At 55.7% G+C, this 17,152-nt stretch overlaps 1 protein-coding gene across 1 annotated transcript in view; it reads right to left on the bottom strand.

The window, feature by feature from the left end:
* Nucleotides 1-4,497: 4,497 nt before the first annotated feature.
* TBC1D10A (TBC1 domain family member 10A) overlaps nucleotides 4,498-17,152 on the bottom strand; it is a 46,170-nt gene continuing 33,515 nt past the window's right edge. Inside the window, exons 6-9 of the mRNA XM_074973181.1 lie at nucleotides 15,077-15,142; nucleotides 12,873-13,062; nucleotides 7,836-7,990; nucleotides 4,498-6,548 (exon numbers count right to left, since the gene is read on the bottom strand). Coding sequence (XP_074829282.1) covers nucleotides 6,171-6,548; nucleotides 7,836-7,990; nucleotides 12,873-13,062; nucleotides 15,077-15,142 — 789 coding nt within the window. The 3' untranslated portion in view covers nucleotides 4,498-6,170. The remainder of the gene's footprint in view (nucleotides 6,549-7,835; nucleotides 7,991-12,872; nucleotides 13,063-15,076; nucleotides 15,143-17,152) is intronic.

The raw sequence follows: 17,152 nt of genomic DNA, 5'->3' as shown, positions 1-17,152 counted from the left end.
CCCAGTTAAATCATCCCAGCCAGGGCTTTGTCAAGCCTGACCTTAAAAACCTTTAAGGAAGGAGATTCTACCACCTCCCTAGGTAACGCATTCCAGTGTTTCACCACCCTCTTAGTGAAAAAGTTTTTCCTAATATCCAATCTAAACCTCCCCCATTGCAACTTGAGACCATTACTCCTCGTTCTGTCATCTGCTACCATTGAGAACAGTCTAGAGCCATCCTCTTTGGAACCCCCTTTCAGGTAGTTGAAAGCAGCTATCAAATCCCCCCTCATTCTTCTCTTCTGCAGACTAAACAATCCCAGCTCCCTCAGCCGCTCTTCATAAGTCATGTGCTCTAGACCCCTAATCATTTTTGTTGCCCTTCGCTGGACTCTCTCCAATTTATCCACATCCTTCTTGTAGTGTGGGGCCCAAAACTGGACACAGTACTCCAGATGAGGTCTCACCAGTGTCGAATAGAGGGGAACGATCACGTCCCTCGATCTGCTCGCTATGCCCCTACTTATACATCCCAAAATGCCATTGGCCTTCTTGGCAACAAGGGCACACTGTTGACTCATATCCAGCTTCTCGTCCACTGTCACCCCTAGGTCCTTTTCCGCAGAACTGCTGCCTAGCCATTCGGTCCCTAGTCTGTAGCGGTGCATTGGATTCTTCCATCCTAAGTGCAGGACCCTGCACTTATCCTTATTGAACCTCATCAGATTTCTTTTGGCCCAATCCTCCAATTTGTCTAGGTCCCTCTGTATCCTATCCCTGCCCTCCAGCGTATCTACCACTCCTCCCAGTTTAGTATCATCTGCAAATTTGCTGAGAGTGCAATCCACACCATCCTCCAGATCATTTATGAAGATATTGAACAAAACCGGCCCCAGGACCGACCCCTGGGGCACTCCACTTGACACCGGCTGCCAACTAGACATGGAGCCATTGATCACTACCCGTTGAGCCCGACAATCTAGCCAGCTTTCTACCCACCTTATAGTGCATTCATCCAGCCCATACTTCCTTAACTTGCTGACAAGAATACTGTGGGAGACAGTGTCAAAAGCTTTGCTAAAGTCAAGAAACAATACATCCACTGCTTTCCCTTCATCCACAGAACCAGTAATCTCATCATAAAAGGCGATTAGATTAGTCAGGCATGACCTTCCCTTGGTGAATCCATGCTGACTGTTCCTGATCACTTTCCTCTCATGTAAGTGCTTCAGGATTGATTCTTTGAGGACCTGCTCCATGATTTTTCCAGGGACTGAGGTGAGGCTGACTGGCCTGTAGTTCCCAGGATCCTCCTTCTTCCCTTTTTTAAAGATTGGCACTACATTAGCCTTTTTCCAGTCATCCGGGACTTCCCCCGTTCGCCACGAGTTTTCAAAGATAATGGCCAAGGGCTCTGCAATCACAGCCGCCAATTCCTTCAGCACTCTCGGATGTAACTCATACAAGTTTGGGATATCCTCTGCTCCACAAGCGTAGCAGCCAGTCATTCAGTGGGTTTCAACGGGTTGCAAAGGGACCAGAACATAGCCAATAGCACCATAGTCCATCACGTCATTTAATAGGCCCTAGGCCAGGGCCAGAACCAGAACCAAAAGAAATGCTACTAGCCTCCTGGGAGGAACTCTGTTTTGATCTCTGGGGCATTCCCATGGAGGCTCATTTACTGGTCCAATTGGCTATTAGTCACAGTGGCAGGGACTGTCTCTGGGAGCAAGGCTACTTCTGCTGCCATTAACAACCACCTTGGGCAAACATTTGTGGCACATAAGTGCCATAAACTCTGTGTACGTGACAATGGCTCTTCAATTGAGTCCAAGGACCTTCAAGTATCAGGGGGTAGCTGTGTTAGTCTGTATCCACAAAAACAACAAGGAGTCCAGTGGCACCTTAAAGACAGATTTATTTGAGCATACGCTTTCGTGGGTAAAACCCCCACCTCTTCAGGCCTTTTTACTGGAGAATAATGTTCCACAAAGACAACAACCCCAGACTGGTCTCACGCCACCAGGGAGGTTGAACATCAGAACAGGATACCTCTCAAAACACTTAGCTCTCCTAGAAATAAAGATTGGAAAAAGAGAACTTTTTCCATGAAACTACATCTCGTACCAACTCTGGGAAAGGTCCACTAAGGCTACACGGTGATGAGAGACCCCAGAAGGCCAAGTGTCTCTGCAGTTTTTGTAGAACAGGACAGTACCCATGGAGATGTTCTACAGACCAGCAAAACTCATGATGTCAAGACAACGTTGATCGAAGGGCGAGCCAGGCCTGCCATTGCTGAGCCAGGAGAACAAGTTTGTTGCAGTAAAATCACCACGCACAGCTGTCTTCAACCAAAGCTGTGTTGTGTGTTGGAAAAGCCTGGGAATAAGCCATCATTAGAAACCTCATGAGAGGGGACAGATCTTTTCCTGTGTAAAGGGGCTTGTGGAACCAAACCCAAAAGAGGAGGAGCACTGTGTTGAGGGGATCAAAGATACTCTACCAGAAGCAAGTACATCTTGCTCACAGCAGGTCAGGAATTCCCCCCTCAAATAGCTGCAAGCCTGTGTCTGGAAATAAAGGAGCACAGAGATACAGGCTGCCCACCGAAGCCAAGTTATCCCTTACCCTCTATCAGATGAAGGTGGAAAGTGTGGTTGAAGTACTTTGTTAAATGTAAGGAGCAGGAGTTGGAGGAAAAGAGGGACTGTATTCACACAGTATAGAACTAATATTGTTGAATTGCTCATAAGCTGCTCCCTTGAGGCAGCCGGCCCTGCCTGGAGTATTGCTGTGTAGGAACGCCACCTCCCATAACAGAGCTGGATACGTAGAAGCACCAGCTTCTGCCCTCCTGACCCAGGAGAGGGGTCTCCCCAACTGTCCTGTTGGCTTTTTCACTTCTGCTGTAGGTTCACTCCCACCCTGTGGGTCAGTTCTCAGTGGGGTGCAGCTTGCGAGTTGTTCCCTAGGGCTATGCTGGAAAACACCCATGGTGGCTCTGTCTGGGTCTCTGAGCCCGGCTCCTATTGATCAGTGCATACAGTCATAGCCCCAGCCTCACTGTGGCACACTGGCCAGCACCCAGGTAGGGCTTTAGCCTAGCATCACGCAGGGCAAAGCTGTTCCCATCCAGGGCAGGAGCTGGTTTACAGAGTATCTGGGCCCTGGCCCACGTTACAGTTTAGCCTCTTCGGTGCCGGATCCCTGCCAACCCCTAGCCCAGTCCTGCCAGCCTCTAGTTCAGAAGCACAAGCGAGGCCCAGAAACCGCCCTCACAGGAGCTTGGCTGCTGACTGAGCTCTGCAGCAGAAAAGCACATGCTCCTGGCCCCTGCACCCCCAGCAGCAGCCAGGCGGCAGGACCACGCTGCTTTTGCTGACACCTGGCTGGTGGCTGCTCCTGGGACTCCCCCCTGCCTCCCCCTGAGCAGCTGGGGGCCTAAGGGCCAGGAGCTACAGACAGTACTAGATCCTGCTTGCCGAGGCAGTGACGGGGAGGCCTGTGGTGGCCAAAGCCCATACTGCAGCCACCGGGATTTAAGAAGCCTCCAGAAAGCACTTGGTGAACCAGCTGGTTGAAGAGCCCAGCGCAGCTGGATTTGCAGCACGCACTCCAGAGGCAAGCTGCCTACTCTGCCTGGGACAGGCTGGTTAGAACTGCCCTGCTGAGGAGGAAGGATGGCCGAGTGGTTAGGGCACTAGCCTGGACCTTTGGTAGAACAGGAACTGGTACCCGAGCCTCCACTGCTTTGCTGGGGGCCCTGGCTGAATCAGTCTCCGCACCATGGCCCAGCTGTATCAGCAAGCCAGCAGTGACCAGCCTCACTGGGGAAAGGACAGAGGGAGAGTGTTGTCTAGAGTAACGAGGAAAATAATCAGACCTCCCCCCAATTTTTCAAGCCTTCAGTCAAAGAGCAGCAAGGAAGGGACACAAAGCTCCGACCGACCCTGTTCCCAGATCAGCCCCCTCCCGCCGTGTCTGAAAGATGCGGGAATTGCCCTTGAAGTGATGGCGCCCCAGCATGGCTCTGACCCACTACCCTTCTGGCCCTGGCTGCTCTCCCGTAACATTATGCCTGCCTTGCACAGCCCTAGAGGCAGCCACATTCAAGTGGGACGTGAAGCTTTAACAAATGGAAGATGATGGGGACAAGGGACCTCCAGGGCAGTCAGTTGGTCTGGAGCATTTGAAACACAAGGTCCAACCATGGAGCAGCCATGGAACAGCTGGGGAGTCCTGGCTAGGCCCATGTCCCTGCAGGGCTCTGACACTCCCTGGTTGAACAATTAACTAGTGTATAAGTACCCAAGACTTGCAACAAGGAAGGGCTTTATGCAGAGAAGTCGTGGCCAATTGTTTAGGCTCTTACAAAGCTGAAGTGAAAGCAGTCGCTGGGTCAGGTGAATTAATACCCTTGGATGACAAGGCAGGGGCTGGACTGCACCCTGGGCTCCTCACTCGAAGGAGAGGGAGAACCCCACTCCCAGCAGCACACGCCTTCTTTACACAATCTGCTTTATTGATTCTCTGTACAAAAACATTGCAACTTCATTCATGGATTTATTTTACACAGTCTCACCCGCACAGGCACGGTGTCCAGCATAGTTGAGGTGGGCAAGGAGAAGCCTCTCCAGTCAGATCCCTTCCACCCCCAGGAGGCAGTCTGCAGAAAGGCTAAGACTGAGTGAAGAAGTGCCCAGAGGATTCCTAAGAGACTCTCCCCGGACTCATTAATGCTGCGAGCTGGAAAAATAGACCCTCCTTTCCTTTCACCTTTGCTATCAATATCTAGGGCTCCCCAACTTCAGGCCACCCTAGGCTGCACCAGAACCAGCTAACACTGCGCCCCACAGTGTGGAAGTGCAACCTGCAGTAACTAATACAATATGCCAGAGACTTCCTGGATACGAGAGCTCTGCAGTCTGGGATCTGCAGGCTGCACCCCCATTGAGGAGGTAGTTGTTCCCTTCCACATCTGGATTAACCCTTGAATACACTTGTTCTCTATCAGCATTTAGGGCTGAGCTGCCAGGCCTAGCACCAGCTTTCATCAGCACAGCACATGCTCCAAGTGGCCTCATTTATCTGCCATACAGTCACCTGCAGGTGACCTCAGGAAGGGCTGCCCCTGCAAACCCAAAGCAGCAGGCTCAAGTCAGTCCCCTGCAAGCAGGGCTTTCACCCAGGTCCTGAGCAGCCAGTGCTAGCCCTGCCTCATGCAGACCTTGTCCCCAGCCCCTTGCATCCTGCCCAGGATTTGCAGGCACCCACCGGGGCAGATCTGACCTTTCCCTATATAGTGGCAAGGCTCCTTTTGAACAGTTATGCTACACAGACCAATAAATAGGCTCACTGCAGTAGAGAAAGTCAGTAATAAATGCTCAGGTCATTTCCTCCCTAACAACCCCCCCCCAGACACAGCAGGAGTTTGGAATCCGCTGCGCTCAGGCCAGGAGAGCCAACCCCTTGGGCAATAGAGACCCTCCTGCAGCACGGGCTGGGGCAGGAGAGACCAGCTCAACTCTTCCTCTGCAGCTCAGGGAGAGCATGTGCAACAGCTGAGCCTAGGATGCTCCTCCTGGACACTGGGTACACACTGCTCCAGCCCACTCAGCGATGGAGGATTGGCCCAGCCAAGACAGCAGCTGGGATCCTTAGAGGAAACTTCAGCAGGGAGAGAAGCCACATGGACTGCTCAGCCCCAGGCTGGGAGATCAGTTCTGCCCCCTGCTCTGCCTGAGGTCAGTTCATCAGCTTATTTCAAACATCAGCCAGCCCCCACTGGAGCAGCCAGCCAGACCCTGGACCTTTCCTGGGAACAGGGCTTTGAGCCTCCCAATGGAAGGAAGAGACTCATTCAGCCCTCAGGCAGACGCAGGTTCACAGCCCTTTGCCTATGGGTCTGAATAGCCGCCCCAGGCACAGCCTGGCTCCCTTGGTCTCCGCTCTGCAAATCAGCTGCGGCCAAACAATAAATAAAAACTTTACTCCCACAGATAAGGCTCCTTCCCCGGCACCAAGGGTGGCAGGAGAGAGGCCCCCAGACACACCCTGCTCCCCACTTTGGCTGCAACAGGGAATCAGTCCTGAGTCTAGGCCCAGCTGGCTGGCCCCTCAGGTGCAGAGGAGGCAACTCTGGGCGCTCAGCCACCACGGAGCTGGAATGTGCTGCAACCCCATTACAAGTAGGTGTCCTCGCTCTCGCGGGAACTCAGGCTCTCCTTGGACTGGTGATGCGGGGAGGCCCCAGGCTCGATGAAGGCCTGGGCTCCGTTCTCCTCAGGGATGGGGCCATTGGCCGGCTTGCCTTTCCCTTGGTCTTGTTTCTTCTCCTTCTTGTGGACCTTGGGTGGGAGCGCCTGCCTGGGGGGCAGGATAATGGAGGGCGAAGGGTCCAGCGCCTTGAGGGAATGTGGCTCCGAGTTGCTGATGGCTTTGGCGCCATGTAGGCGTGGGGGAGACCTGCACTGCAGCTCCCCATGGGTCTCCTTCCACTTCTTCAGCTGGATCAAGTGTTCCCGCTCGATGTGCCGCTCTGTCACTGGCAGCTCTATGATCTGTGGGGACAGCACATGCTCGTCAGGCCCCTGCCCACCCAAACAGACCAGGCCAGGCCAGAACTGGGGGCTGCCAGCACAGCTGTCTTCCCAGGGAGCAGTCCCAGCCACATGGGAAACCCAACAGAAACTCAGACCTTCCGACTGGATTGTCAGCCACCTGTGCTGTACAGTTTAAGAGACTTGGTCCCTGTGATCTAACAGGCGATCAGTACATGAGCCTAAGAAAATGTGACCCCTCCTGGGCCCCCCAGTCTCCTCCCTATTCATTGTGGGGTTTTCCTCCTAGGGACCAGCACAAGGGCACTGGAACAGGGGTGACCAGGGGGCCATGGTCCTCCCACTTTTTACTGGCCATAAGGGCAAGCGATGGGGGGGGGGAGGGGGTGACGGGTCCTCCGGGAGAAGGGCGGCATGAGGGCAGGGGCACGGTTCAGGCACTGGTGACCCCCCCCCACTTTTAGGGACCTTCTGCTGCTCCTGGACCAGCATCCACATAGTTCATGGTTTCCCTGGAAGGCCTGCAGTACCCTGATGGAGAGGACCTGCTTGTTACCCAAGCCTTCACCAGCAGAGGGCAGCACTGCATTGCACACGTCTGCCTCACTCAGTGCCTGGGGGGGAAGCCCTTGGATTTGAACTTAGAAGCTTTTAAGTCTGGGGCTCCTGAAAGCCCTTCACAGCAGAGCCAAGGGACCCTCCCCCAGCCAGGGCTCTCCCACGCTGAGCAGGCACCTGCTTCCAGCCCAGGGACCCTCCAGAAGGGGCTCTGTGGGAAGCTTATGATCTCGCCCCCAAAGCTACTTTCCCAGGGCTGGGGGATCTAAGCAAAGTGCACCGCAGGGAGTATTTAGCTATTTACAGCTCCTCCTGGGAAATGCCGCAGAGCAGCGTGGGGCAGCAGCTTAGTCATGGTCCCCAGGAACTGGTAGATCCCCCAAGCCAGGAGCTGCCCATCTGCCATGGCGGGATGTGGGCTGTTTGCCCCCATTAGGGAGCTCCCTCGCCTGCTGGAGCAGTAGATGGAGGGGAGAGCAGCAGCAAGGTGCACTGGGAGGGAGCAACCAGGGCCCCGCATCAATCCCTAGGCCTTCTCCACGCCCCAGCCCATGTCCATTAGAGGGAACGCGAGTGCCCAGCGCCAGCCAGGCGGTGCTAGGCTTTGATCACTGGATGAAAGGTTCAGGCCATGCTGTGGGGGAGAGGGCTGGTGAGCTGCTAACTGTGGACATGCACGTGCCAGGGCAGCCTGGGATCCCACCCCCACCCCGACAGATGTCTCCTCACCTCCTGCACCAGGAAGGCCTCTTGCATCATCTTGGGGTTCAGCGCCCTCAGCCTCTCCATGGTCTCGTATTGCCCCTGGCAGGACTTGAGCTTCTCGGAGGAGCCGAGCGTGTGTTTCAGCAGCACCAGGCCAACCCGGAACAGGATCTTCACCCCTGGAAGAGCAGAGCCACCAGCTGGTTAGTACCCACTCAGCCCCAGGGCTCAGCCACCCAGCAGCCAGAGGAAGGCTGCATACCAGCCTGCCCCACGCCAGCCATAGGGACTGGAAACGTTCTTTGCCCTGCTTTTCCCCATCGGTTTAAGGTATGTGACCTAAAACAGGGATCCCCACCCCCACATGGGCCAGCTGGGAGATGTAATAGACTCAATGGGCCGCAGCATGGCATGTTGGAACGTGATGCTCTGAAGATGACAGCGGGTGCAGCGGTGACAGTTTAGGGCAGTGACCCTCAGAGCTGCCCCCACGCTCTCCAATGGGCAGTTTGGGGTTAACAGCTGGCGGGAGGTTTCTCAGAGCCAGAGAGACAAAGGCTCAAATAGGAGGGGGATGATCCAATGACTGCTCCCCTCCCCAACCCACATACACCCACTAACTCAGTGACAGTGAGGGGAACTGACTTGCCCAAGGTCACAGCAGGGCAGGAGCAGAAACCACCTTGCAGGGGAGAGGGCAGGAGCAGAACCACCAGTGTTCTATCCACTGCACCATACTGCCTCCCCAAGACACCCCCACCCCCTACTGAAACACATGGCCAGAACACTCAGCCTGCCTGGGGAGCAAGGCCAAATCGTGCCCTGGTAACTCTCATGGCAGACTCAGGGCTGGGTAACCACAGCTCAGACTGACCCCATCTTTTGCTTCTACCACAGCTCAGACACAGCCTCTGTGCTGGGGACGGCCTTTCAGATCCATCCATCCCAAGCTGTACCCAGCCACCCCCCAGCCAGCATGGCCCCCCTCCTCCCTACCAACCCTAGGCCACAATCTGGTCTTCCTGAACACCCCTTCCAGAAATGAGCAGGCAAGCTGCAGCACCTCTGCCCAGCTCTCACCACTCAGAGACAGAAAGCACCAGCAGGTGCTAAGAGCTGGTTCTTTTTCCTGGGCTCTGAGACTCAGAACGCTCCTGCAGCGCCAATGCCCTTGAACAGGGGCAGCCCTGGCCCTTTCCCTGGCAATAAGGCAGGTTTTTTAGGTACCCAGTGAGGATACTGAACCAGCACGACTCATCCAGGGCTGGGGCAGATCTGCCATCACAGGTGATGTTTGCCAGCCAGACTGGACATGTCGTTACGACTCAGCTCAGGTGTGAATGCCCCACCCTCCTGTCCTAACAGGAGTCTCTCCACTGATGTCTCCCCGATGCAGGGGGAGGAGGGTCGGGGGCCCCCCCAAGCCTAGCCCAGGGGCACAGCTTAGCAGCAGCGTGGAGACAAAGGGGGCATATTCAGAGTCCTCTGGAGGTGGGTGAGTAGCTGGAGACCCCGGCAGGGGAGGGAGACTGAGACTTAGAATCATAGAATATCAGGGTTGGAAGGGACCTCAGGAGGTCATCTAGTCCAACCCCCTGCTCAAAGCAGGGCCAATCCCCAACTAAATCAGGGACCTCAAATTCAAATCACCACGAGGGCCACATGAGGACTAGTACACATTGGCCGAGGGCCGCATCACTGACACCTTTTCATATGAAGATATGAAAGCCTCCCCCCTCTGCCCCCATCCCCACTCCACTCCTTTCATGAGGCTCCACTTCTGCCCCGCCTCTTCCCACCCCTATTCCAACCCCTTCCCCAAAGTCCCCACCCCAACTCTACCCCCTCCCTGCCCCTATTCCAACCCCTTCCCCAAATCCCCACCCCTGCCCCTCCTCCTCCTCCCCTGAACACATGCCTCACCACTCCTCCCCCCTCCCTCCTGGAAAGCGCTAAGCGCCACCAAACAGCTGTTTTGTGGCAGGAAGCACCTGGAGGTAGGCAGAGGAGCGGGGACCGGGGAGGGAGAGAGAGCTTGGCGGCCGCAGGAAATAACTGCATGCAGCCCACAGGCCACGTGTTTGAGACCCCTGAACTAAATCATCCCAGGCAAGGCTTTATCAAGCCAGGCCTTAAAAACCTCTAAGGATGGAGATTCCACCACCTTCCTTCATAATCCATTCCAGTGCTTCACCACCCTCCTAGTGAAATAGTGTTTCCTAATATCCAACCTAGACCTCCCACACCGCAACTTGAGATCACTGCTCCTTGTTCTTCATCTGCCACCACTGAGAACAGTCTAGATCCATCCTCTTTGGAACCCCCCTTCAGGTAGTTGAAGGCTGCTATCAAATCCCCCCTCACTCTTCTCTTCTGCAGACTAAATAACCCCAGTTCCCTCAGCCTGTCCTCATAAGTCATGTGCCCCAGCCCCCTAATCATTTTCATTGCCTTCCACTGGACTCTCTCCAATTTGTCTACATCCCTTCTATAGTGGGGGGACTAAAACTGGCCGCAGTACTCCAGGTGTGGCCTCACCAATGCCAAATAGAGGGGAATAATCACTTCCCTTGATCTGCTGGCAATGCTTCTACTAATACAGCCCAATATGCCGTTGGCCTTCATGGCAACAAGGGCACACTGCTGATTCATATCCATCTTTGTGTCCACTGTAATCCCCAGGTCCTTTTCTGAAGAACTGCTGCTTAGCCAGTCGGTCCCCAGCCTGTACCAGTGCATGGGATTCTTCCGTCCTAAGTACAGTACTTTGCACTTGTCCTTGTTGAACCTCAGATTTCTTATGGCCCCATCCTCCAATTTGTCTAGGTCATTCTGGACCCTATCCCTACGCCTCCAGCGTATATACCTCTCCACCCAGCTCAGTGTCATCCGCAAACTTGCTGAGCGTACAATTAATCCCATCATCCAGATCATTGATAAAGATGTTGAACAAAACCAGCCTTATCGTCCATTCATCCAATCCAGACTTTTTTAACTTGCTGGCAAGAATACTGTGGGAGACCCAATCAAAAGCTTTGCTAAAGTCAAGATATATCACATCTACCGCTTTCCCCATATCCACAGAGCCAGTTATTTCCTCATAGAAGGCAATCAGGTTGGTCAGGCATGACTTGCCCGTGGTGAATTCATGTTGACTGTTCCTGACCACCTTCCTCTCCTCCAAGTGCTTCAAAATGGATTCCTTGAGGACGTGCTACATGATTTTGCCAGGGACTGAAGTGAGGCTCACCGACCTGTAGTTCCCCAGGTTCTCTTTCTTCCATTTTTAAAATATGGGCACTATATTTGCTTTTTTCCAATTGTCTGGGACCTCTCCAAATCACCACGAATTTTCAAAGATAATGGCCAGTGGCTCTGCAATCACATCAGCCAACTCCCCCAGCACCTTTGGATGCATTAGATTCGGCCCCATGGACTTGTGCACGTCCAACTTTTCTAAATAGTCCTTAACCTGTTCTTTCACCACTGTGGGCTGCTCACCTACTCCCCATGCTGTGCTGCCCAGTGCAGTAGTCTGGGAGCTGACCTTGTCTGTGAAGACCGAGGCAAAAAAGGCATTGAGTACTTCAGCTTTTTCCACATCTGTCACTATGTTGCCTCCTGCATTCAGTAAGGCGCCCACACTTTCCCTGACCTTCTTGTTGCTAACATACCTGTAGGAACCCTTGTTACCTTTCACATCCCTTGCTAGCTGCAACTCCAATTGTGCCTTGCCCTTCCTGATTACACCCCTGCATGCTCTAGCAATATCTTTATACTCCTCCCTAGTCATTTGTCCAAATTTCCACTTCATCTAAGCTTCCTTTTTGAGTTTAAGCTCACCGAAGATTTCACTGTTAAGCTAAGCTGGTCGCCTGCCATATTTGTTATTCTTTCTGGACTTCGGGATGGTTTGTTCCTGCGCACTTGAGGCTGTCTACAAAATTCTCAAGCTTCAGCTTCAAGTGAAGATGGGGCAGTGTGGAGAGCACAGTGAACCTGGTGCAGGGAGCTAGGCTGCCAGCAGGGGGCAGGAAAAAGTGGAGCGAGTTTGGACATGCATCATTGCCCAGTGCAAACACTTGAGGGAGGTCGTAGCAATCCCGGCATTGGTCCCAGTCAGACCCTGGCCACGATGGACGCTCAGCTCAGCCTCCCTGGCTCACGGACTGGCTCAGCTGGAGCCCTTTGAGGGCGAGGGGCCCTGCGTCTCCTACCCAGCGGCTAGACTCCAGGTCCTTGCTTCCGGAGAGTCGGCTCTCCACAGCTGCCCACAGGCACCATAGCCGGGGGATGCAGCCAGAACAAGACGGCACTTCCAAGCAGCCCCGACAGGGAGCAGAGATGCTGATGAGCCAGCCCCGGCAGGGATGAGTTCATGAGGGGGCTCAGCCAGGCCACAGTACCAGCTCCAGGGGCCTGAGAACCCCTCCGCTCCCCAGTGCTCAGGGTGACAGTGGACAAAGTACGGTGAAGGAGAGAGCCCAGCCCTTTGGAACAAAGGTCCTCAGTGTCATGGGGACAGGAAAGGGCCTGGGCTGCTGATAGATGGAGTATGTGGGATCTTGCTCCTGCCCTGGCCCTGTTCAGCACAGGGAGACGCCCAGCACTAGTGATCTGTATCCCCATGTTAAACGGCCAATCCTGTTTGTTCCCAAGGCGCACAGCAGCTCCTGCCCTTCCAGGAGTGAGCCCAAAGAGCAGCTGGGGCCCAGCTGAACCTGCCAGAAAGCAGCTCCCGCTGCACTGTCACTTGCCAGCAGAGGCCAGTTGAGCAGGAGTGTTGGTTTGATCATTTCCACTTCTGCAGCCAAAGATCTGAGAACTTCGTGACAGATGGGGAAACTGAGGCACAGAGGCAGCCAGTGGCAAAGGCAGGTATAAAACCAGGCCCCATAGGTTAGAATGCTACGTTAGGGCCATGAGAACATGGCTCCCCTCAGTGCAGGCAGCTGAACTGGCGGCCAGGCTTGCAAGACCCCCAGATGCCTGTAAGCTGGGTCCCAGACTGGAAGGCTCTGCCCCAAGAGCACAGAGCAGCCCAGGAGACCCATGCGCTACCTTCACAGAAGAACATGTCCCAGACGCGCAGCACGGAGCTCCACGGTAGGGTCCTGGAGAAGGCACACATGAACCACTCTGTCATGTACAGGATGGGATCGATCTTCTGCTTGCTCAAGTGCTTGTACGCCACGGGTGCGAACCTGTGCAGCAGTGAGAAGAGGATCTCCCCATCCAGCTGAATGGCCTCCTGCAGGGAGAGCGGCAGGTTACGGGAGGGGAGAGGCGCTGCTGGGGAGGACCAGCGATGGGCCATCCCTCCAAACGGTGCCCACCCGCCATCCACACACTTATGGCCACCAAAACACAGCCAAACAGCTGCCATCTGCCAGCGGCCGCCCAACAGGAGAGGCAGGGCCGACTGCACCCGCTCCCAGCTGGCCACAGTGGTGCTACCATGCTCCAAGTTACTGGGCTTTCCATTTTTCACTCTCTCCAGCTGGGACCCTGACAGGCTGCTGAGGCAGAGACTGGGTATTTGGGGCTGACCCAGGTGCCAAGAGGAAGGTGTCAACAGCCGTGAAGCCAGCCACCAGGCGCCACCAGCAGCAGCACAGAAGTAAGGTGCAAAGTCTGCTGGGAAAAGCGATACTGACAAAGTTTCTTCGTGTCCCCCCAGTATTAAACAGTAACTAATTAAAAAATAATTTTTGCTTATAACAATTCAATAAAAATGTATTTGAGTCTTAATTTAAAAGCGGTGAGAAAAGAAATTCAGTTTAAACAACAAGGTTATAAGTTTAGCAAGTAAAATAGTGTTAAATATAAAAATGTGTTTTTAATTCAGAAGGGAAGGTGGTCACACTCAGAGGCTTGCTGTGTGTAAGGGGCTGCCAAGACAGTGTTAGAGAACCACTGGTCTAGGTTTACATGCGCCCCACCAGTGCAGTCTCCAAGTGTGCCCCACAGCTGGGTCAGCATCACCCCCATTGTCCAGGAGGAAACGGAGGCGGGGGGGGGGGGGGGCAGTGACTTGCTAAGGTCAGACGACATCTGGCAGAGCCAGGAATCGGACCCAGAGCCACAGAATCCCAGTCCACGGCCGTCTTTCCTCTCTGCAGCTGCTGGAGCTCGGTCTCCAGGGCTGCCCAGCCAGAGGCATGTCCGACCAGTGCAGACACACACTGGTAAACCCCAGTCCCCCAGGACTCTCCTCCCCGGCCTCGGAGTGACCCACTCCCGATGCATTATGGGAACCCACTGCCCTCCTGGTGGAAGCAGACACTGCAGAATGGGAAGGGGGAGGGGAGAAGTGGTTTGGACTCCAGCAGAGAAGCCAGTCCTCGCTAGGAGGGTCTGGTGCAAGCCCATGGCCTTGCGCATGGTGGCAATGCAGTCTAAGTGAGGTGCTCAGGGCCGCGTGGGCCTGGAGGGGACTGGCAGGACTCCTGTTTGGGGAGGGGGAGAAAGATAGCCTGTGAACAGAGCCTCTTGCTGTGTCAGATAAAGATCTCAGTATGAGAGAGCGGGATTCACGCTCCACTGCGGCTGCACACAGATCAGCTACTGCAAGCGCAAGGTCAGCACACGGGACCCAGCTCCCCCCTCACCCCCGCATGAGCCACCTCCCCTGTGCGCAGTCACTGCCCCGGGCTGGCCATTGTAAGCCACAGGCTGCTGATGGGCCATGGAAGGAAACCCAAAGCAACTCCCTATGGGCGCTCTAGACATCCCAGCCTAGCCACAGAGCTGCTTTGGGAAGGCTGGAGCATCCACCTGCCTCTCTGATCCATCCAGGACAGGCCACTGCTGGACTAACCCGACGTGTAGCTCAGTAGCACCCGATGTGCCCATGAGGTCAGGAACCCACTGGGCCAGGCGCAGAACAGCCTCTGCGCCCAGCCTAGCGAGGCAGGGCCAAGGGAGCAGCATCCCCAGGGTACGGGGGAGGAACTGAGGCCCAGGGCCATACAGTCCTGCAGAGTGGGGCTGAACTCCTGTCTCCTAGTGCAGGGCCTAACCCTGTGGCCACCCTCCCTCTGGAGCAGGTGGCCCAACAGGGCCTTTGCTACAGACCCTCTGCAATCGACCCTCTCTGGGCTCTGCTCTGGTAAACCAGGTCTACCCGCAGCCTCTGGTGACTATCACAGGCAGAGGAAGCCAACTGGCCTCCTGCTGCTGACCCAGGTGACTACCAGCTGCTTTCTGGGGGGCAGGCTCAAGGGTGTCAGAGGGACCCCTCCCTCCCACCCACCCTCACTCACCAGCTTCTCACTGTAGTAGCCGGGGAGGTACTTCTCGCAGATCTGCACCAGGCACCAGAAGGCTTGCTGCAGGAGGGAACGGGCCATCAGTGCAGGACAGGGCAGAGTGCGCTGCAGCCCTCCTGGAGATGCCCTCCACACGCTCACTGCTGTCAGTGCAGCCCCAGGCCCCCCGCTTGCCAGCGCTGCTCCTCCCAAGCCACGGGGCCCAGTAAGGGGAAACGCAGCCCTATGGGCACCCTGCTTCTGTGTAGCGGTACCACTGTGCCTAAAAGCAAGGCCAGCCTGCGCCCAAAGGGCCTGCCCCCTTCCCTGTGGCCATGCAGCAAGCTCCCCCCCGTAGCACAAGTCACCCTGGGCCCTCGCCATCCCTCTCCCCAGCCTGCCCAGAGGCACCTCATTCCCAATTTTCAGAGGGCTGGGCACCCAGCTCCTACCCAACAGTGGGAGCCCAGGTTGAGCACACCAGAAAGCCAGGCTGGTTAGTGCTGGTGGTGGGGACACGTATCTGAGATGGGAAGGGCTCAGGGGAAGGAGCCCCGGAGAATTCAAGGCCGTGCTGTAACGCGGCTGCACTCCAGGAGAAGTTTATTAATCCCAGCTCTCTGCTAGAGCTAGTCACCAGCCATTCCCAGCGCCTCATGGAGGCCAGGCTCACTATTCCCATTCTGCAGATGGGGAAACAGGCAACAGGGAGGGGAAAGGACTTGCCCAAGGTCACCCAGCAGCAGAGCTAGGCATGGAACCCAGGTCTCCGAATCCCAGGCCAGCACATTAGCCATTATGCCACACTGCCATAACCCAGAGCCGGGAGAGGAATCCGAGGCAGGGAGCCCTGCCAGTTACAATGTCTCGGGCGCTGGGAAGCCCCATCCCCCAGAAGGCAGACAAAGCTCCTGGCGTTCTCAGGATGGGGGAAGAGATGACAGAGCAGAAGCCAGAACCAATGTCAGTGGGATGCCTGCTTTAGTGTTTCCTTAGGCTGACTCCATATCCTCCAGGCCCAGAGCATTTCCGATACCGCTGGGGGGTGCGGCAGCCCCGTGCAAGGGGCAGTCGGCTGTGGGGAGGAAGTGGGGTGGGAGATCCTTTCTGGGGAGAAAGGAACGAGCCCTCCACGCCGCCTCCTTAGCTCAGCCTGAGCAGGCACCAGCCAGCTGTCACACATTGCTGGAGAGAGGAGAGGCTCTGCAGCGAGCGCCCAGTGAGAGCTGCCGCTCGCTGGTGCCCCTGGCTGGGTGGCTGCAGGCCAATCCACACGTGAGCAAGGTTGTCTGCAGGGGCCAGACATGTCTCAGTTCTCAGCGGGCGGAAACTCAAACAAGGCAGCTGCAGCAGCTCCTCCACCATTATAAAAAGTTGGGGAGACCCAACAGCCCATCCCCCGTGGGCACAGGGTCCTGCAGTCCCTGGCGAACAGCTCCTAGGCCACTCCCTAGGTGGCTACTCCACTCTTGGGCTGAACACGAGGTTAACCCCCCATCGGGAGAGCTCCTTTCCCCTGCAACTCCTAGGCACAACCAGCACCCCAGGGAAGGCCCTACTCACTGGGGTTTTTCTGCCACAGCCCCTTGCCCTGCCTCTCCTCCTTGTGGGTGGGGGGAGGGGAGTGTCAGCCCTGCAGTCTCCAAACACAGTTGAGAGTCCTCGGTCCCTTCCCAGCCCCCTCGCTGGAGGACAGGGAGCCTCCCGAGAGGACTAGAGATTCCATCTCCTTAGCATGGGTCAGATCCCGCCAGACCATCGCTACCTGCCATTACACCAGATAGCAGCCCAAACCAGCCCTCAGGCCAATCTGTGCAGGGAGCACGCAAAGGGGGCCGCTTCCGTCGTGCTAGAAGACGTCGTCTCCAGGATCTGAGATCACTGCAGGCAGGAGATCATGCCTGCGGCAGAAAGGAAACAGGGACCCCCTCCTCACTCCCTCACAGCTGCTCCACCCCCAGCCTCCTCAACCACCTCCAGGGAGTTAACTGGGCTCTTTCCAGTGCAAGGGCCAACCCAGGTGGAAATACCGACACCGACAGGGCAGGGTGACAGGCCATGCTCTGGGCCAGAGTCCCAGGAGGGGCTGTG

This window comes from Natator depressus, chromosome 15 (genome assembly GCF_965152275.1).
Source record: "Natator depressus isolate rNatDep1 chromosome 15, rNatDep2.hap1, whole genome shotgun sequence".
Lineage (NCBI taxonomy): Eukaryota > Metazoa > Chordata > Testudines > Cheloniidae > Natator > Natator depressus.
Note: the sequence above shows the minus strand (reverse complement) of the source record. Positions and strands in the feature narration are given on the sequence as shown.